General features: G+C 45.1%; 2 protein-coding genes across 15 annotated transcripts; one reads left to right on the forward strand and one right to left on the reverse strand.

Moving 5' to 3' along the window:
- The first annotated feature begins 634 nt into the window (after nucleotides 1–634).
- LOC119323557 lies at nucleotides 635–4,852 on the forward strand. 6 transcript variants are annotated; one of them, XR_005156397.1, is made up of 5 exons: nucleotides 635–973; nucleotides 1,700–1,917; nucleotides 2,040–2,144; nucleotides 2,379–4,505; nucleotides 4,591–4,852. XR_005156397.1 is itself a non-coding variant. In XM_037597247.1 (5 exons), the coding sequence occupies exons 1-4, from the start codon at nucleotides 1,795–1,797 to the stop codon at nucleotides 3,084–3,086; spliced, it is 435 nt and encodes a 144-aa protein (XP_037453144.1). In that variant the 5' UTR covers nucleotides 980–1,794; the 3' UTR covers nucleotides 3,087–4,505; nucleotides 4,591–4,852. The 6 variants fall into 6 exon arrangements, 3 of the variants coding, with proteins under 3 accessions (XP_037453144.1, XP_037453143.1, XP_037453142.1); XR_005156398.1 differs by having other exon boundaries at nucleotides 1,709–1,917; XR_005156399.1 differs by having other exon boundaries at nucleotides 1,748–1,917.
- Nucleotides 4,853–6,231: 1,379 nt separating this feature from the next.
- On the reverse strand, nucleotides 6,232–13,656 carry LOC119323952 (disease resistance protein RPM1-like). 9 transcript variants are annotated; one of them, XR_005156658.1, is made up of 11 exons: nucleotides 13,190–13,656; nucleotides 12,973–13,077; nucleotides 9,738–12,564; nucleotides 9,136–9,520; nucleotides 8,710–9,037; nucleotides 7,509–7,740; nucleotides 7,246–7,378; nucleotides 7,058–7,152; nucleotides 6,697–6,956; nucleotides 6,541–6,612; nucleotides 6,232–6,446 (listed from the first exon to the last, which is right to left on the reverse strand). XR_005156658.1 is itself a non-coding variant. In XM_037597664.1 (4 exons), the coding sequence occupies exons 3-4, from the start codon at nucleotides 12,482–12,484 to the stop codon at nucleotides 9,481–9,483; spliced, it is 2,787 nt and encodes a 928-aa protein (XP_037453561.1). In that variant the 5' UTR covers nucleotides 12,485–12,564; nucleotides 12,973–13,077; nucleotides 13,190–13,656; the 3' UTR covers nucleotides 8,451–9,480. The 9 variants fall into 9 exon arrangements, 1 of the variants encoding a protein (XP_037453561.1); XR_005156659.1 differs by having other exon boundaries at nucleotides 7,058–7,142; nucleotides 8,710–9,520; XR_005156655.1 differs by having other exon boundaries at nucleotides 8,710–9,520.
- Nucleotides 13,657–20,484: the final 6,828 nt, after the last annotated feature.

The following is a 20,484-nucleotide window of genomic DNA, read 5'->3' on the forward strand; positions in this document are numbered from 1 at the left end:
TAGTGCATGTTCGTGCACTTTTAGCTAGCCTAGAGGCTTTAGATGAGACAAGTGCACTTGTTGCTAGATTAGACGCTAGGCACGATACTACGTGCGAAGAAGCAACAAGGCATGATACTACGTGTGAGGAAGCAACGTCGACTTCTGGCTTGAAGAAGAAAGGAGGGTGCAACGTCGTGCCTCCTCCACAGATCAACAATGAGTGCATCGAGAAGGCACTAACCCAACTCAAGGGAGCAGTTATGGAAGTTGGGTATCTTATCAAATGTATTCTTGTTGTTCTTGTTTTCTTTGGCCTTGCTTTACTAGTCAAAATGTGATGATGTATTGTCATGTACCAAAAATGAATGATAAAAAAAGTTTAAGGACTTGCAAAGAACTATACGCGGACAGGATGGGGCAAATGGATGCGGCCGCGCGCTGGGCGCACGACCACCGCATCCCAGGACAGGCCTGGACACGACCCCAAATCCCTACCCAAACGGACAGAATCCGAACAAAACGGACGTCCGTTTGGGCTCACACGGTGGAGTTGGCCTTAAACAGCTTCAGCAGGAGCCCACTGGATAGGTAAAAAATTAAGTGGGCTAGCCCTATTAGCACAGTGGAATCCCACCTTAGCCTAATAGGTCGCTGGACAAAGAAGGCGCTGCAGCGCAGGCGCACTCCTGCCACCGCCGCTCGATGGCCGACGCCGCTGCATCACCTTCTCTTCCTCCCCTCTCTCACGCCGCCGCCGCCGCCGCTCAGCACATCTCGGCCTCCCCTTCCTTGCAGCTTCTTTCCGTCCCAATCAAGACTCGTCGATCCCCTCGACCCCGGCCGGGCGCGATGGTCAGGTCGCCGGCGGCACCAACCCCGACCCCCAGGTCACCGGCAGCCCCAACCCCGACCTCCACCTCACCAGCAGCCCCAACCCTGACCCCTAGGTCGCCGGTTTCCCCAACCCCGACCCCCAGCTCACCTGCTGCAGGTAGTCAATCAATCCTTCTCCTTTCCATTTACCATGTAGGATTCAGATGTTGATGGATTCCTCATGAATTCTAGTGAAAATTTGCAAGATTCCTATTTCAGTTTCTGTTAAGAGTCAATACTGAAGTTCAGTGTCATGCATTAACACCAAAACAACACGGGCATGTTGCAACATCACCGGATTTACCAAACAATAGTATCTCCTTTTAGAATCTCAACATCCACACACCATTGACATCAGTAGAAAAAGAACTCTTCGATGCACTTTTTAGTCTTCTCCTCCACCAGCTGTCCCCTCAAAAGAAAGATCTCTACAATATTTTGCAGGAAGAGTTGATTTCCAATTGTACAACGCCTTGCGTTTTATTTTGTTTCAAGTTGTCATTTATAACCAAAACTTGCATCTATAGTGTTGTTATTAAATGAACCTGAATCTTACTGTGTTTTGTTGGCTACAAGTAGTCTGAAACAAGTTAGAATGAATGTCTCTGCATTTTGTACCCCTGGCAAGGCAGATGCTTAAAAATGAACTTGCACAAAAGTGAGGAGTAACTTCTACAAATAGTCTGAAACAAGTTAGGTTTAGCATTGTGGTTTGCGGAGGGCTTAGAATTCAAATGAATTGTTTGCTGAAAGTTCTTTCTTTCTTATTCTATTGTACCTATTAATAATGTCTGAACTTAACTCATCATATTTAACTTGGTTGTGAAAATTTTCATATCTTGAGGAGCACAAGGTTACTAATGAGCTCTTGCGTGCCATAAAAACTGAGAAGGCTAATGACCGGATCTTGAAGAGCACAAGGGTGCTGGTGAGCTCCTTATGGAACTACCAAAGTGCAAGAAAAGGAAGCGAAGTAGGCAGAGTAGCGGCGAGCTTCATGGGGAACACCAAAAAACGAGCAAAGTCATCATGAAGCCGTCGACGTCCAAGAAAAAGAGGAAGGTAAAATTATCACACTACTTTACCATGAAGCTGTCAACATTCAAGAAATAGACATAAAGTCTTTATGTCTATTTTACTGTTTAGCAATACTTATTAGACAACAACAATTTTTTTTCTCTCAGGCAAGTGAAGGAATGTGCACTAATCCACCGGCACCATTGTTTGGACCTTTGGCCATTGATATGGATAAGCAGGCACCACCATTGGAGAAGAAAAGGCTTAATAAGGTGAACTCTGATTGCGAATGATTATCTCTGAATCAAATTGCCCTTCTCAAGCTTATTTGTCTACCCTTTTCTTGTTTCCTAGAGAGATATTTCAGTTGCAGCAACTATCAGATTGACTCTTTATCAAGCTTATTGTGTATGCTTTTCTTGTTTCCTAGAGAGATATTTCAATTGCGGCAACTATCAGATTGACTCTTTATCAAGCTTATTGTGTACGCTTTTCTTGTTTCCCAGAGAGATGTTGCAACTATAGCATCACTTGGATCTGGGTCCATTGACAAGGATAAGCAGCCATCACCTGGATCTTTGCCTGTTGACAAGGATAAGCAGCCATCACTTGGATCTTTGCCCCTTAACAGTAATAAGCAGCCATCATATGGATCTTTGCCCGTTGACAAGAATAAGCATCCATCACTATCCAAAAACGTGGTAAGGTCTCCAGTCCTAAACAATGTCGTAGTTTCATTCTTAGCAAGAAGAGAAAAAAAGGCTAAGTCACTAGAGAGATCCCCTACGTCATAGCCTTCACTGCTAGCTCTGTCACCCAAAGTAGCAAACCTTGGTTCACGCAGACCACGAAAATTAAAATCAAAAATTTGGAACGGGGCAGAACTGATATATATTGATGGAATGCTTGCACAAGGTCGTTGTACTTACTGCAACCAACTACTTCCTGCCTCAAAAAAGTCAGGGACAAGTCATATCGGTACACTTGTTGGTACGTGAGGAGAGATCTAAAATGGATGGTATGGTTGCCAAGATACGAACTGATAGTGCAATTGATCCAGAGTGGAAGTTTGACCAAGGGCGTGCACGTAGAGCACTGGCAAAGTTGATTGTGCTACATGAATTACCTTTCACTTTTGTTGAATATCCTGGCTTTAGATCCTTTGTTAAGATGTTGAATCCATGGTTCAATGTGGTATGCAGGGAAACAATTAAACAAGATTGCATTGATGCATATGATAGACACAAAAATGAAACTCAAGCATTTTTTTAGCAATCTAAATTCTCGAGTATCATTAACGAGTGACATGTGGACGTCCAATCAGAAGCTGGGTTATTTATGCATAACTGCCCACTTTATTGATGGCTCATGGACTCTACAAAACAGAATAATCAGGTTTTGCCTCTTGGAAACTCCACAGAATACTCATAACATGTTTGACATGGTGCAAAATAGCTTGAGAGATTGGAAAATGGAAGACAAAATCTTTAGCTTTACCCTAGACAATGCACCAGTTAATACCTTGATGTGGCCACTTGAGAAAAATTTCGGCAGATAGGTATCTTCTGCATCATAGTGGAAAATTATTGCATGTTAGATGTGCTGCACATGTATTGAATCTAGTGGTGCAAGATGGGCTCGACGCAGTGGCGTCAGTTGTTGATAAAATCAGAGAACCAGTGCAGTATGTCAAGAGTTCGCAAGGTAGAATGGAGAAATTATATGTGATGATTGCGCGGGTGGGACTTGCTTGTAAAAACCATCCTTCGCTAGATGTGCCTACCCGATGAAATTCAACGTACCTAATGCTTGAATCATCATTGTCGTTCAGAGCAGCGTTCGAAGCCTTGAAAGAAGCTGACAAAGATTATAAATTTGCTCCTTCAGCTAGTGAACGGGAGATGGCCGAAGCTATTTGCCATCTTTTGGGCGCTTTTTACACAGCCACAAAGAAAATCTCGGGTAGGACATATCCCACCTCTCACCTATACTTCTATGAGGTCTGGAATGTGAAGCAGATAATGGAGAGAGAAGTTGTAAGTGAAAATCCTACCATTGTTACCATGGTGAAAGAGATGGGGAAGAAATTGATCAAATATTTTGAGGAGTCATTCTTAGCAAGTTGTCTGCCGGTGATATTTGATCCAAGGTACAAATATGAATATGTTGACTTCCGACTGACCGCAGCGTTTGGTGATGGCGCAAAGAAATATCTTACCTAGGTGAATAGTGCGATGAAGATCCTATTTGCTGAATATGCATCTGAATTTGGAAACACTTCTGATGAAGGTGATGAGGTTGCAGAGAAGGATGGTGAGGGCACTCTTGATGACTGGGATAAGCATTTGAGATTGAAAAGATCCCATAACTCAAATGAGCTACAACGATATCTTGAAGAAGACTTGTTTCCTCGCCGACAGAAATTGGATATCTTAAAGTGGTGGAAGATTCACTCCCCAAAGTATCTGGTGCTTGCAGCTATAGCACAGGACATATGGGAGTGTCCGCGTCTACAGTGCATGCAGAGGTTGCATTCAGCAATGCTGGATGGATCATCACTGAACAAAGAAGTAGTTTGACCCCGAGTACTGTTGAGACGCTGATGTGCCTTGAGGATTGGTTTCGAGCAGCTGGTAATATGTTTTTTATTATTTTTCCGTACTTTATGTAATACCTTCCATGTTGAATGTTTCAATTTGAATGCCTTCAATATTGCAGATCGCCAAAAGGCGGAACCAACAGTTGAAGACCATGGTGGTGATCAAGAGGATGTTGGAACCACCTAATGTAATTCTGCTAGTTGTACTTTGCACTTTAGTACATGATATATTTTTATTCTCGAAAAGAGATGACCTTTATATTTGGCCAAGCTCATTGTCCAAGGGTTTTTGAGATGCATAGAGATTCCTTTTTAAAACAGCTAGTACAAATGACCCCTTCCAAGTCGCTAATTCTGTTTCAAATTCTAGTTTTATTCGAAGTTGGACTTTCCTGTGAGGAGTTGAAAATTGGGTCACTACTCATCATCAAACTATGTACTTTCATCCCATTGGTAGTGTGCCTCTTTTACCATGTCATTCCATTGCCTCGTAATAATGGTAACAAAATGACATGTTGTTCCTTTTAAAAAAAAACTTGTTTTCTATCTTATAATCGGCGCAAGGCCATGTCCAGTACCATTGTTAGAATGCATGATCATCAGTACATATTTTAAGTCCAATCCTATACTGGATTACTCAGTGTAAAATGTGGATTACATTTGTGCTCTGGGATTAATCAATGTCGGGTAGCCGTTGAAGCGGCTGACACACGGAGACGGCTCACCTGGCACACGAGAATCGCTGAGCCGTGCGCTATTCGTGTACCCTCATATATTAACTATTCCTTTTATGTGGAACCACAATTATCTAGTAAGTAGGAGTAGTATTTATCCGGGAAGTTTTTTTTTTGAAACGGAGGCAAAAGATTTGCCCCATATATTAAATAAGAAGAAGATAGAGTTGTTACAAGAGCCAAACACATGGCATGACAATTATTCTCGCAATATAATGTCCCCTAGCTTTCTAGCACCCGCGGTGACTCAAAGCTTTGCCTCATCGAGGACCATTTGCAGAAGGATGGTCGGTGGAGCACTCTTGTGGCGGAAGACTCTGGCATTCCTCCCGTTCCAAACGAACCAGGAGACGAGCATAGTGAGAGAGGCCATTGCTCGTCTATTAGGATTCTGCAAGTTGGTTCGCTTCTCCCATCACTCCTTCACCGAGCCAGCAAGATGCCAAGTGGTGGTGTCCATGTGCACAAGTCCCAACTTGTCAATGAGCATCCTCCAAAGCCTAAGAGTATAGCGGCACTTGAAAAAAAGATGGACGCCAGACTCTTGCTCCCTTTTGCAAAGTTGGCAAAGGCCGCAGTTGGGCCAGCCACGCCTGGCCAACCTGTCTGCGCTCCAAATCCGGTCTTATAGAGCCAGCCACGAGAAAATTTAACTTTGGGTGGAGCCCAAGCTTTTCACACCATGAAATCCATGGGGGAGAGAATCAACCCAAGGAATTGAGCCTTACAGGAAGAGGATGCCGAGGAGTCAAGGAATCCGGGGAGTTAAGCTTTACTCAAAAAAACGTATCCTGGACAACATCTCCATGTCTCAATTTTCTGCCCCATCTACGGTCAGCGATACACTAAGGAATTTCACGGCGGTCCCCCTTGACCACTCAATACATCTTACGTGTCTTATCGACGTTTTTACCAAGCACTCACGGCAGTTGCTGCAATCAAATAGCCCAAATCTGTCCATTTTGAAATTTAGTCAGGTTTTTTTTTTGTCATAAACACAGCCGTGCAAGCCTTTAAGAGCACAAATCGCCACCAATAGTTAGTTATGACATTGCGAATTCAGATAGAGGGTAATCTGTCCATACAACTTTGCTCGCAGCGTCCGTAATTCTAATTAATCTGCTTAGGTCTCTAAGTACAAATTTTCTTTGTGCAGGAAATACAGGATATTTCCCTTGTTCCCCTTCATGATCACTGACCTCATATGCAATTTTCTTTCTTATTAGGTGCTCAAGCTGTGCCTGTAGAAAAACACACGAGAAACAAATGATTCAGTTCACCAATTCGGTTATATATTCATACTTTTCAGACAACCACAAGTTTGCCATATCTCACTTGGGTAAGCATCGAACCAAGGTAAAGACCAGTGAACTCCAGAATGTAGCGCATGACATACACACTGCTAACCTGTACTAGCATGGTGCAAAGATATTGGTGTCAAGGCAGGCATTTTCTTTTTCCTTTTTCCATGATCCACACAGATGAACTCACCTCATGCATGGTTCGTGCTGCGCCACCAGGGGGTACACAAATGTCCAGCCAGTCGTCTCGACCAACCCTGCACCTGCACCCAACATGACATTGGACAGGTGGCAGAATCTAAACCGGAACTTCCTCGCTAATGCCTCGTGCTTCCTCTTCATCTCATCTGTCGGATCTGTCTCGGTTGGGTCAAACACCGTCAGAACCTTCTTCTCAGTATCGAGAATGTATAATGACCAGCGGTCCATGAAAAGCACTGGGAACATCAACTGAATTTTAATTCAAGGAAAAAACAAGTTAGAATTCAATCACAATGCAGCATACGATAAAAAAAAAGTACGTCTTCAGTTACCCCATCCAACACGCTTACCTTTTTCAGCTAATCAATTCTGTACCCTATCAATTAAGAGTTCATCGTCATGCTGATATAATCCCAGTCCACTTCATTGTCTGCCCTGTAAAGCTCTTCCGGAAAGCACATCCAAACAACCCAGGGTCAGCATTCCAGCAAGTAAAAAAATAATTCACAGAAAAAATGCCGACTAGCAAGGCATGTACCACAAAGCGCGGAATCCCTCCACCTCACGAGCCACCCGCGGTACATCCTCTCCTTTGCATTCAGCATGTGCTGTATGCATCTCCAGACTTTTAACGTCACCTCACCACCAGGAGTCAGCTCAGCCTTCAGGTCCTGACTAGACGCCACCGCAAGTATTAGATGGAAGTGCCGGAACCATCTCCTAGAAATGAAGTGTTGTTTTTGCGACGGTCAGAGAACCCACCGACCCCCCGCAAAAAAAAAAAAAAAGAGAGAAACCCACCGACAAAAGGTGCATTATGCCTCGGGGTTGACCCTGTCAGCTGACTGCGCGGACCGAGCCGGAGATACCTCCCGTCTGCCGCCGCAAGCCCTATCGTGGCCTCGCCTGGCATCCAGACTCAGAATTCGAATCCGCCGGCACGGATCTGTCGGCCTCGCCTGACGGTAACAACACCAGAAGTACTGGATCTGGTTCTCCATGGCTGTCGGTGAACTCCTCCAGGAGGAGGAACCTAAAACACACACACGGCCATGGGTGACGGACAATCTTATAATTTCTTTTACCAGTGCCGTTGCCATCCTAGTTCAGGTATGCTACAATTCCATATGCATAAATTCAGAACATTCCATGTGCTACAATTCATTAGAAATGTTGTCTGAACATTCCATATCATAACTTGGCCACTGTAAAGAAAAGCATCCATATATAGCTGACCAACAGACAACATTTACTCCCTCCGTTCCAAATTACTCGTCACTGAAATGGATGTATCTAGAATCCATACGTGCGACAAGTAATTCGGAACGGAGGGAGTAATAGACATGAAAAAAGGAAAAGAATCTTGTCTTGATATACAAATCTAATTAGAGGTGAATTGGCAGATGTGATGTGGAAAAGATTGCCTTCTTTCGTGAACGAAAGTATGATTTCTCCACGGCCAATTTGATCTTCGTTGTACATTTTATCCTCTGCATTTATCTTTATTTTTCCAGTGTAACTTTAATAGGACATGCTTAGGATTAATATGGCCACTAATTACTAGAGAAAACATCAAGATGTAACCTATCGTATCCCAGACTTCTATTATTTTGCGATGCGGAAAGCACAAGAAAATAGTAGTGGCTTCTCTACTGTTGGTGAGCCCGGATAAGTGCTTATGCACTAATTTGCCTCCTAATAACAGATAAATTATCCAATAACGTTGTATGGCAATTAAGAAACTTGTGCTGATCTAATACAGATACTGACAAGAAACAAGTATGATTGATGTCCAGATGTCATGTTACACAAAACTGTCCAAATCTACCTGTATGATTTTGGAGTGAACCAACAGCAGCTACTGCATACTCACATACTGTATACTTGCACGTTCCAATAATTACAGACCAACATGATAGAAATCTTGAGAATTTCACAACAAGCATCAACACTCAGGATCATGAATCCATGGAAAAGAAGATGAAGGAACTGGATTAGTTACCCGTGGTGTCTGGTGGAGGCTGTCGGGCTAGAGATCTCGTGCAGAACCAAGGGGACATGGACTTGTTAGTGCCCGAGAACGAGATGCCGCCGACCAGTACAGGAGAAAGACGACGCCGGCGAGCAGCTGTCCAGTAGAGGGGAGCAAGGCAGTGAGGAGCGCCGGCGAGACTGAGATCTAGAGAGCAGCGGTGGCGTCGGGGGTCGACGGCGATGGGGCGGTGGAAACGCGGCGATGCAGCCCAGCGGCCATGGACAGACGGAGGAACCCTAGAGTGTCGGGATTTGGCTGCTCCAAGCTGTCCGCGAACTCCTCCCTGGGTGGGGACCTTGAAAACCACTGCAGAATAAGCAGCAGCGGCGGGGAATTGGGGAATCCATCGAAGCATGAAAATCCAGAGGCAAGCGCTGCGGCATAGAAACTCACCGGTGAACAGGCCCGCCATTACCGCGAGGTACCTCCCCACCAGCAATCGACCTCATTGCTCGTCAAACCGGCCGTCCCGAACCCTCGACATGTCTCTAGGCGGACCCCACAAACAGACGTGCAGTCCAGGGACGGCTCGTTTGGCCCCTCACGACCTGGCCTAGCATCGGACAAGTTCTGAGCCACGGCTCAGACGCCCGCAATCACGGAGCGACGCCACAAGCTAAACTGTCCCACCCGTGCGCACTGTGCCATACAGTATATAGCCTGTATCCTCTTTTTTCCATGGTCCAGCTCTGTCGCATCTGACACGCTTTTTACCATCTCAAGGCAACAACCAAAGGCTCAGATTTCAGGTGCAGATGAGCCCGAGCACCAAATCGACCTGTCCAATAAATAGACAATACCATGATCCACAATCACAAAAACAGTAGTAGTGACTACAAGTAGGGAAAGTGAAGTATTTGTAGGATATCCTTTCTTCCGACAAGCAAACCAATAAAAACATGAAGGTGAAGTACACAAGGAAACTGGTAGTGGAACAGTAGTCTGCAGTTGAGCGGCTTACATACTCATTTCGAGGCCAGCAGGGTTAATGTCACCTGAGAGTATGCCGCCACTGCATCCCTTGAGTTCTAGGACATTGTCGCAGCGAAGTCAAAAACTCGCTGGTGATTTCCCGGAACGAAATATGCTTTACATGCGCGAGAAACTCTATGCCAGGTGGGACCTCCACCATGCCTTCAAGGTTGACTAGTGTTAATATTTCGAGGCTCACAACGGCACCTTCCTTCATCTCTAGAACCTCCAGATTTGGCAGGTCTCTCAGTCTCAGGGTTTTTAGCTTGGGGAACCACCCGGCAAGAAATGTCATCTGCTTTCCTCTGTACGCCCTGGTGAGCATCAGGTCTGACAAATTTGACAATCGAGAAAGGGATGGTAAGGGGTCTTGTATCATCTGGGACCAAGATAGAGACAGTGAATACAGGTTCCGCCCCGCAGTTTGGAACAGAGGAGACTCTACCAATGTGCCTTCCGCTAATCGGCCAGTCAAGCTAATCCTTTGCAGGTTTGGGGGTAGACCACTCAACCGGAGAACCTCATTGTCTTCGCTTGCATTCACATGTAGGTAGGAAAGGTGTCGCATCCCGGCTAGAGAAGCAGATATATGTCCACAGTAGGTTCCTTTCACATTCCATATCTCCAAGCTTCTCAGCTGCCTCAGCTCCCCCAACTGTCTAACGGACTCATCCTGCGCTTCCAATGATACTAGTGTCTGCAGACTTGTCAGGTTCTCAAGGCCCTTGGGGATGCATACACCACTGCCGCATCGGAAATCTCTCCTAAATCGATCACTAGCTTTGTCAGTGAATAACTGCCTAAGCTTTTTTAGTTTACCAATGCCTCTAGGCAGCTCCTTCATGCCAGACCCTGAAAGGTCCAGTGTCAACAAACTTGAAAGTTTCTCAATAGACCTGGGAAGGAGCTTCACTTTTGAACCACGCAGACCCAAATAGCGGAGATTGAAAAGATCTCCAATACCATCTGGAACTTTCTCAATGGGTAGGCCACTTAACTCCAGCACCGACATATATCTGGACTTCATTGCTATTAGAGGCAGTAAAGTGGATGGAATATTGATGTCCAATGCGATAACAGAGCGGAGACGGTGTACACCTGATACTGACTGATAAATATCCTTCTTCATTTTGTGTATTACCAGTCGACGTGCATCCATCTCATCAAGAGATTCCATATATTTATCCTCCTCATAAACAACACCAAAGCATTCCCGGCGACACAAATCTACTGCCAACTCACGTACAATATCATGCATCCTGAATGATTTTATCCTACCAAATGGGTTTCTTGTATCAACTTGAAGCATATTTCTGTGAACCAACTCTTCTAGATAACCTTCAGCCACTTCCTCCATTGTGCTTTCACCCCTTCCCTTGACGAAGCCCTCTGCTACCCACAATCGTATCAGCTTTTTCCTTTTGAAAAGATAGTCCTCTGGGAACAAGCTGCAGTACAGAAAGCAACTTTTCAAGTATGTCGGAAGGTACAAGTAACTCAAATAAAGGATATTCCTGACATGTTCCAAGCTTGGATTGTTAACTAGCTCCCAGTCGAGCTGGTCATGTATTCGCTTCAGTTCCTCTTTGGTCTTGTCACGTACAAAGAGGAGCTTGCCAATAGAGACAATTGCGAGGGGTATGCCTTTACACTTGTCAACCACTTCATGTGCTAATTCTGTCAGTTCTGTGGGACACTCACATTTTGTATCTCTGGGGAAAGCTGTCTTACAGAAGAGTTGCCATGATCCATCCTTTGATAGAGGTTTTAGTGTTAAGACCTGTCCTTGAGAAGCAAGTCGAGCAACATTGCCTTCCCTGGTTGTGATTACAACTCTGCTGCCCTTCTTGTTACGAATAACCACCCCAGAAAGATCATGAAATGCTTCAGGAGTCCAAACATCATCCAGCATGATCAAATACTTACGCTGCTCTAAAAAATTCTTCAGTGCCTCTTCAAGGCTTATGATGTCCATGGTCTCAATATTAGATGGAACAATGGCTTTGTCTTTGAAAAGCTCCTTGATTAATTTTTTTAAAACATCTTCTCTGGAATAAGTTTGAGAGACAGAGACCCAACAATGGCAATCAAAATTTTCTGTTTCCTTCCTGTAGACATTTGCAGCCAAAGTTGTTTTACCAAGCCCTCCCATACCATGCAGCACTACCACAGAGCGTTCCAACTCATCACCTGCCAACCACTGCTCAAGCTTTTTTCTGTTTCCATCAACCTCCACAAGATCTTCTTCAGCAAGGGAACGTGAAGTGCTTGCTAGATGCTGAGACCTCTCAACAATGTAACTTGAGTCATTCATATACCCACTATCTACCATTGACACCCATCGATCTTTAGCCTGGAACAGGTGCACAAGATTGACCTCCGCTTCCTTAACCAAAGAAGCTACCCTGTTTAAAGAGAATAAAACATTTGGTTGTTTGAATCCTTTCTTCAGATAGGCACTCCATCCACTGTCATGTTTCTGACCAACAAGATGCAAATACTCATCCACAATGTCCTCAATCCCATGAACAAGCATTCTCACCTCCTCCACCCAGATTTCATATGTCTGATTGTTGCGATTCCGTATGTCCATTCGGCAAAGATATTCATGCATCAACCTGAGCTCCCTTCTGATGCGACCCATGCTTCCTTGAAGCTCTGTTAGCTGTGTTATAAAGTTATAGAACTGTAAAGTAGCCTGGTTCATTGCTTCATTCCCCAGAGCTACACCGATCTTTGCCACTGCCATGAGAATCACAACCTCGGCCATTGCGCCTCAAGTCAGAGCTGAGACAGATATGTTGCACAGCAGGTAGCCTGTGTGTCTTCAGATAATTTCTGTGGCCCAGCCTAAAAAAATTACAAGGTATATATTATTATCACACTGCAGTACTCAACCATGAATTACCATACTTCTGCAAGGAGATACACGAATTATGAGCTAAGCGTATTAAGGAACAACTAACAGTTTTAACTCATAAGGTGATATTTCCTCCAAACATTTCGCAGATCTAGTCTAGACGGAAAACAATGGATGCATAATACCAAGCAACCTATTTGGGAACAATGGCTCAATGGCAAGTTGGCAACTAAAGTCGGCTGAAGCTGGGTATTTGAGCAGTTTGGTTTTGCAGGATATTGCAGTTTTGAGCCAGATGTTGTTTTGATTGGTGGTTGGGAGAGCAAGAAGATTTCTGCACCAGCAAACTATGGAGGCAGATACATGCATATTAATCAACGAAAAATAACTATGCATACCTGCTAAGGTAAGCCGCTGCTTTGTTGAGAAGAGCTGCTGCTCTTCGTCGATCCCATAGATGAGAAGAACTCCCAGGCTCAGGTCCGTTAAAAGGAGGTGTTTGGCTACAGAAATGGTTAAGGCAGCGTTAACGTAATCAGATCGCAGCCTTTAAGGAGGTGTAATCAGTTTTTTGCAAGTTTGTTTGGTTCATGTTCAGGTAAAGGAATCGATTACCATCACCCAGCTCTTCTTGCTTGGCCCTGCTGCTCGCCGGCCGCCATCCTCGCCGTAGATGGCCTACTCTTGCTTGACCCCAGCTAACCAGGATCTCAAACGCCGCCGGCCATCCCTGAAGTCAAGGGCCACCGGCTGTCTCCGAGATCAAGCGCCGCCGACCGCTCGGATCTTGTGCAGCGCCGGCCGTCCGCGAAATCAAGCGCCGCCAGCCGCCCTGAGATCAAGCGCTACTGACCGCCCTGAGATCAAGCGCCGCCGGACGCTCGGGTCTTGCGCGCCGCCTGCCGTCCCCGAGCATGTGCGCTGCCGGCCGCCTCCGATGTCAAGCGCCGCCAGCCTGTAACGGACCCTCTCTCTCTCTCTCTTGGTCAGATCTTGGGAGGAGGTAGGTGAAGAGAAGAAGAAAGGCGAGGTAGTAGGAGGTAGCAGAAGAAGGTTCGAGGGAGGTCAGCTCCTCTCGCCGGGTTACTTCTTCAGATAATACGTACATGATACCCTCACACGCACACCACCACTACCCCTTACTAGTAATTTGTAACCATGCAAAAAAAAATACTAGTAATTTGTACGCATGTCAGATTAGTACTCCCTCCGTCCAAAAATACTTGTCATCAAAATAGATAAAAAGGAATGTGGTATTTTCGGACGGAGGGAGTATGTAATAGAAGACACTAAGCCATTAAAACTAAAGCACCAATGTTATGATAAATTTATGATGTATTTTTTTAAAGGGGATTTATATTTTTTAGTGGGAACTCATGAAGCTTTTAATTCTTCACATCAAATCACAAAAGTGCAACAATGCATTAGAAAATATCATGAATACCTGTTTGGGCATTTTTACGCTTTTCGCCCGAATTTTATGATTAACGTAGCCATTATTATTTTTTGCTTAATCAATACATCAATCATTGACATTTACCCTTGAGTTTGCAAAAATAATATAGTCCATAGTATTCTTCCATGTACTTCTTTCGTCTAGGTTTGTAAGTCATCTTACGAAAATCAAATAATCTCAAAACACTTAGGCGCGATGCATTAAATTTACATCGTTTCTTGTTTCTTCACATATCAACCAATAAGATATATGGGGTGTACATGATTTTAATGACTTGAGACTACCAAACACGACATGTAATGGTCAGTTCATTGCATGCAATGATATTAATTAGCAAATAAACATTAAGTTCTCTTATTTTTCCCTCCTCCTTGGTCACAGTGCACAACCTAAGATGACTTAGGCTAGTCATAATGGGAGTAACATAGGTAGTAACATAGATGCCACATAAGCAAAAATGTTGATGTGGCAAGTAGTTAATGAGAAGAGAGGCAAATAGAGTAACCTAATATGTTACCATCACATAGCGCTTTCCAATGCAAAATGAGTCTACAAGACAATAAATGAACATGTGTATGTTACTACACATATGACACTTCCCACTATAAGGATGGTAACATAGAGTAGTAACGTATGCATGTTACTACTCTAAGTTACTCCCCACTATGACCAGCCTTACTCACCTAGATGGAGGGAGTACTTGAATTCACACATTAGTTGTTATATTATTATTGTTAATTACTCCCTCCGTCCTAAAATATAAGAACATTTTTTACACTAATAATGTAGTATAAAAAACGTTCTTATATTTTGGGACGAAGGGAGTAGTTGTTATTTCTATAAAAAAGAGTGCTCATGAATCATGTTTTTGCATATATTTTAGATAACAATTAACCTTCACAACTCGAACCAGCGACCACTCATTATTATAAGTAAAACTAATTTTTAACGCCAAAACACTTGCAACAGCAGTACTTTATTATAATACTTCATTTAATTGGCTATGTCCAGGAGTTCATCTCTCTGAACCTATCCATCCGATTAAAAATAAAAGATCTGAACCTATCCTTCTTCTGCATTGGTATGTGTGCATCTCTCTCCGCTGCTTTTTCTGCATCGGTATGTGTGCATCTCTCTCTCGCTGTGCACTGTGTGTTGTGCAGGCGGTCACCATCGTGTGTCACTATGCAGGCAGTCACTGTAGCCTATGCGAGAAATGTCCAGAACCTGGACACCACACATGCACACGGGGCATAGTAGCTGTCCGATTTGACTGATTTACGGCCAAGAATGCAGGGATTCGCGGCTGTACAATGGCACCCGTCTAGCGTTTCTCCCATTTAACACCGTCCGATGCTGTAAATCAATGGCATGCAAGTCATGTAGGCTATTCTGGGGACAGTTTTGGGTGTACCTATCAATGTTCACACTTCTACACTATATAGGAGTACAGATAACTGAACCACGCCACCAACCCAGCTAAGACAGATCACACACACTGTCTAACACACGCTACCAGCATCGGGATGGCCACCCATGCAATCCTTGCTCGACTGATCACTGGGCCCCTCCTTGTTGACACTCTGTTCCTGTAGACTAGCCTTGTCAATCGTGACATTCCCCCCCCCCCTGGGACCTGGCTTGCCCCAAGCCGGTGATGCCGGAAACTGCTGTCGCAGATGCATTGGGTCTTCCCAAGTAGCCAGAGATTGTGGCAGCTCTTCCCACTGGTGGCAAGTCGTTCGAGGCTGGCATACCTGATCCAAAAGCTTTCTTAAGCTGTGATATGTGCACCACGGGGTGTATCTTGCTCCCTTCAAGCAATTTCAGCTTGTAAGCAACTGTGCACACACGAGCCAGGATCTTGTACGGTCCAAAATATCGAAATGCAAGTTTTTGATACAGTCTCTGAGCAACTGACATCTGAATGAAGGGCTGCAAATGAAGGTACACACTGTCGCCAACCTGAAACTCTCTATCAGTGCAGTGCTTATCTGCTTGCTCCTTCATACGATCTTGGGCGCGCTTCAGTTGCTGTTGCAGCAGCTCCCGCATGACCTCTCGCTCTCGGAGCCAACTCTCCAAATCAGGAACAGAACATTCATCCACCTGTGTAACTCCAAATTCCCGCGGTAGTGTCCCGTAGATGACTTCAAACGGAGTTCTCCCCAGCGCAGAGTGGAAGGTCGTGTTGTACCAATATTCTGCGAGAAATAACCACTTGAGCCAATTTTTTGGGCAGGCATGTACTGAGCATCGGTGATATGTTTCAAGGCATTGGTTAACGCGTTCTGTCTGGCCATCCGTTTGCGGATGGTATGAAGAACTCATACGCAGTTGTGTTTTGGATACCCTGAACAACTCTTGCCATAGTGTGCTGGTGAAGATGCGATCCGTGTCGAAAATCAATGCCAATGGCAGGCCATGCAACCCGAAGATGTGATCCATGAACAAGGTAGCCACTGTCAAGGCTGTGAAGGTATGTTTCATTGGCACGAAATGGGCATACTTTGAAAATTTATCCACGACCACCATTATCACATCATATCCACTAGACTTAGGCAACCCCTTGATGAAATCTAGCGAGATCACCGCCCAAGGACGCTGAGGAATTGGCAGTAGTAACAGCCCGGCCGGCGAGATCCTTTTTGTTTTTTTCCTCCTGACAGATGCTGCATTCGTGCACCCACTTCTTGACCATGTCCTTCATCCCTTTCCAAGCAAACAGACGTTTCACCTGGTTGTACGTCGCGTGAAATCCGGAGTGACCCCCTATTGCACTGTCATGAAGTGCTTTGATCAGTGATGTTTGTAGTTCTGGGTCATCTCCAATCCAAATACGATCGTTAAATCTAATCACACCGCCCTTAAGGGCAAATCCTTCTTCACAGTCTGCTTGCAGTGCTAGTTTAGTTATGCGTTGTTGAGCTACTACGTCCTGTCGGCAGTTGGCCAAAATAGCTTTGAGCCACACGGGGGCGACACACCGAGAGTGTTGCAAGCTCTGCTTGGTCATCGGGAATCTTGCGAGACAACGCATTTGCTGCCTGGTTCGTCACCCCAGGTTTATACTAGATCTGGAACTGCAATCGCACTAGCTTTGTAAAGGCTCTTTGTTGAATTGGGGTATTGAGAGGTTGATTTGTCAGATTCAAGAGACTACGTTGATCCGTGCAAATGAGAAACTCTGAATGTTGTAAATAGGGACGCCAATGATCAACAACCATCAGAAGAGCTAAGCATTCCTTTGCATACGCTAAGAGTCCCAAATTCCAGGGTGCAAGTGCCCTACTGAGATAAGCCACCGGGTGCCCCTCTTGCATCAACACTGCCCCTACTCCCGTGGCACTTGCGTGTGTCTCAAACACAAATTTATTGGTGAAATCTGGCAGAGCTAGTACTGGTGCTTCCACGAGGGCTTTCTTTAGAGCTTGAAATGCTTGTTCTGCTATTGGATTCTATATAAACAATGTATTCTTCTTCAATAGATCATTTAAAGGTCGACTAAGAATTCTAAAGTTGCGCACAAACTTCCTATAATAGCCCGCTAGTCCGAGGAGTCCGAGGAGTTGTTTCACTGTTTGTGGTCGTTCCCAACTCTGCACAGTCTGAATGTGTTCATTTAGAGTTGACACCCCTTGCCCACTCATTCAATGTCCTAGATAATTAATCTGCCGTTGTGCAGATGAGCATTTTGAATGCTTCGCATGCAATTGATTGTTTTGGGGAGTTGCAGCACTTGTCGTAACAGTGCCAAGTGCCCAAAAAATGTGCTGGAATGGATCAATATGTCATCCATGAACGCTAGAACTCCATGGCGCAACGTCGGACTCAGCATCGAGTTCATATTGTTTTGAAATGTAGCCGGTCCCCCTGACACTCCATATGGTAGAACTCTGAACTGAAAGTGCCCCTGGTGTGTTTTAAATGCAGTTTTGGGTTCATCCTCTTCCACTAAACAGATTTGATGGTACCATGCTTTCAGGTCTAATTTAGAGAACCACTGTGAGCCACTTAACTCGTCTAACAGATCATCTATGATCGGAAGTGGGTATGCCTTCTTGATGGTTATCGCATTTAGGTGGTGAAAATCCACACAAAACCTCCAAGTTTGATCCTTCTTTTTGACCAGCAAGACCGGTGAGGAGAAAGGGCTGACAATTGGTACAATTAATCCTTGCTGAAGCATCTGTTTTACCTGTTGTTCAATCTCTGACTTTTGTTCCGGTGTGTATCTATAAGGCCGTAGATTTACTGGTTTGGCTCCTGGCAACAGATCAATGGTGTGGTCCCAAGATCTATGTGGAGGGAGCCCTTCTGGGTCTTCAAACACAACCTTAAACTGATCCAACATTTCTGTAATTTCGGGTTGTAACTCAGCGACAGTTTCTATGGGTTTGCCATTTTCAGAGATGCTGTGCAAGACCACCACACAAGCTACTGTACGAGCTTGCTCCATCCTATGTAATTCCATCAAGGATATTTGTTCCACCTTTGTCATATTCCCTTGTATGCCAGCCGACACAATGGTCTCTCTTGAGTGCTGAAATTCGAGCTTTTGGCCTCCCAATCAATCCACATCGATCCACATTCGACTAGCCAATCCATCCCCACCACCATATCATAGCATCCCAATGGCAGAACACACAAATCCAACAAAAATAAGTGTCCTTGTGTTTGCCAAACACACGCAGGAATGACTCCCGAGCAAGTCAACACGCTACCATCTGCTATCTTGACAGAAACCAGAGCAATCTTTTGAACTTGATCAGCTAAGTGTTCTGCAGTTATCTCGCTGATGAAACTGTGTGAGCTGCCCGAATCCACCAATACCAGTATCTCCTTGCCAGCTATCTCACCAAGTAAACAAACAGTATGTGCTGTCGTTTGTCCTGTTGTTGCCAGTTTGGAAATTGACATCAATTGTTCTTCATCAGGATCTTCCTCATGTTCAGCTGGAACTTGGTACTCTGCTTGTAGTAACTCTAGCAACTCTTCAACCACATGCAGTTGTATGGTGGGTGCGCATTGGTGACCCTGCGCCCATCGTTCACCACACTTGAAACACAAGTCATGGGCACGCCTATAATTTTGCACTGCCGCGACCCAGTCATCTCCTCGCGCGCCACGATCAGGAGGATGAGCAGCGTCGATGCCACGCCGGTCTTCTGCTGCCGCAGGTGGCCCATGTTGGGGAACGTAGTAATAATTAAAAAAAATTCCTACATGTCACCAAGATCAATCTAGGAGATGCTAGCAATGAGAGAGAGGGAGTGCATCTTCATACCCTTAAAGATTGCTAAGCGGAAGTGTTACAAGAACGGGGTTGATGGAGTCGTACTCGCGGCAATTCAAATCACGGAAGATCCAATCCAAGCACCAACCGACGACGCCTCCATGTTCAACACATGTATAGCCCGGGGGCGTCTCCTCCTTCTTGATCCAGCAAGGGGAGAGGAGAAGTTGGGGAGAACTCCGGTAGCACGAAGGCGTGCTGGTGGAGCTTGTGGTTCTCCGGCAGAGCTTCACAATGCTCAACGGAGGAGGAGGAGGAGTTGGAGGGGGAGGGCTGCGCCAGGGGCAAGGGGTCTAGCTCCCATGCACCTCCCCACTATATATAGGGGTGGAGGGGGCTGGTTTCTTGCCCTCCAAGTCCATTAGGGAGTTGGCAAAGGTGGGAGGAAAGAAATCCCATCCTTTCCCTTCCCCACCGATGTTATCCCTCCTTTTTAGGGATCTTGATCTTATCCCTTCGGGATATGATCTTATTCCTTCTAAGGGGGGATCTTGGTGCGCCTTGACCAGGGGTGTGGGGCCTTCCCCCACTACCCACGTTCATGTGGGTCGCACCATGCAGGTGGGATCCACTTCGTAACCTTCTAGAACCTTCCCGGTACAATACCGAAAAATCTTGAACATTTTTCGGTGGCCAAAATAGGACTTCCCATATATAAATCTTCACCTCTGGACCATTTCGGAACTCCTCTTGACGTCCGGGATATCATCCGAGACTCTGATCAACTTTCGGTAACCACATACAATTCCCATTACAACTCTAACATCACTGAACCTTAAGTGTGTCGACCCTACGGGTTCGGGAACCATGCAGACATGACTAAGATGCCTCTCCGGCCAATAACCAATAGCGGGATCTGGATACTCATATTGGATCCCACATGTTCCACGATGATCTCATCGGATGAACCACGATGTCGGGGATTCAATCAATCCCGTATATAATTCCCTTTGTCTATCGGTATGTTACTTGCCCGAGATTCGATCGTCGGTATCCCCATACCTCGTTCAATCTCGTTACCGGCAAGTCTCTTTACTCGTTCTGTAATGCATGATCTCGTGGCTAACTACTTAGTCACATTGAGCTCATTATGATGATGCATTACCGAGTGGGCCCAGAGATACCTCTCTGTCATACGGAGTGACAAATCCCAGTCTC

Source organism: Triticum dicoccoides, chromosome 6B (assembly GCF_002162155.2).
Source record: "Triticum dicoccoides isolate Atlit2015 ecotype Zavitan chromosome 6B, WEW_v2.0, whole genome shotgun sequence".
Lineage (NCBI taxonomy): Eukaryota > Viridiplantae > Streptophyta > Magnoliopsida > Poales > Poaceae > Triticum > Triticum dicoccoides.

What these genes read in the sequence shown, in the direction of transcription:
- LOC119323557 (XM_037597245.1), top strand. Translation starts at nt 1,795, where the DNA reads ATGGAACTACCAAAGTGCAAGAAAAGGAAGCGAAGTAGGCAGAGTAGC. An exon ending in CGTCCAAGAAAAAGAGGAAG is followed by an intron (nt 1,918 to 2,039) that starts GTAAAATTATCA and finishes TTTTTCTCTCAG; the next exon opens with GCAAGTGAAGGAATGTGCAC. An exon ending in AGAAGAAAAGGCTTAATAAG is followed by an intron (nt 2,145 to 2,378) that starts GTGAACTCTGAT and finishes CTTGTTTCCCAG; the next exon opens with AGAGATGTTGCAACTATAGC.
- LOC119323952 (XM_037597664.1), bottom strand. Translation starts at nt 12,484, where the DNA reads ATGGCCGAGGTTGTGATTCTCATGGCAGTGGCAAAGATCGGTGTAGCT. An exon ending in CAGTGGCGGCATACTCTCAG is followed by an intron (nt 9,521 to 9,737) that starts GTGACATTAACC and finishes TTTATTGGACAG; the next exon opens with GTCGATTTGGTGCTCGGGCT.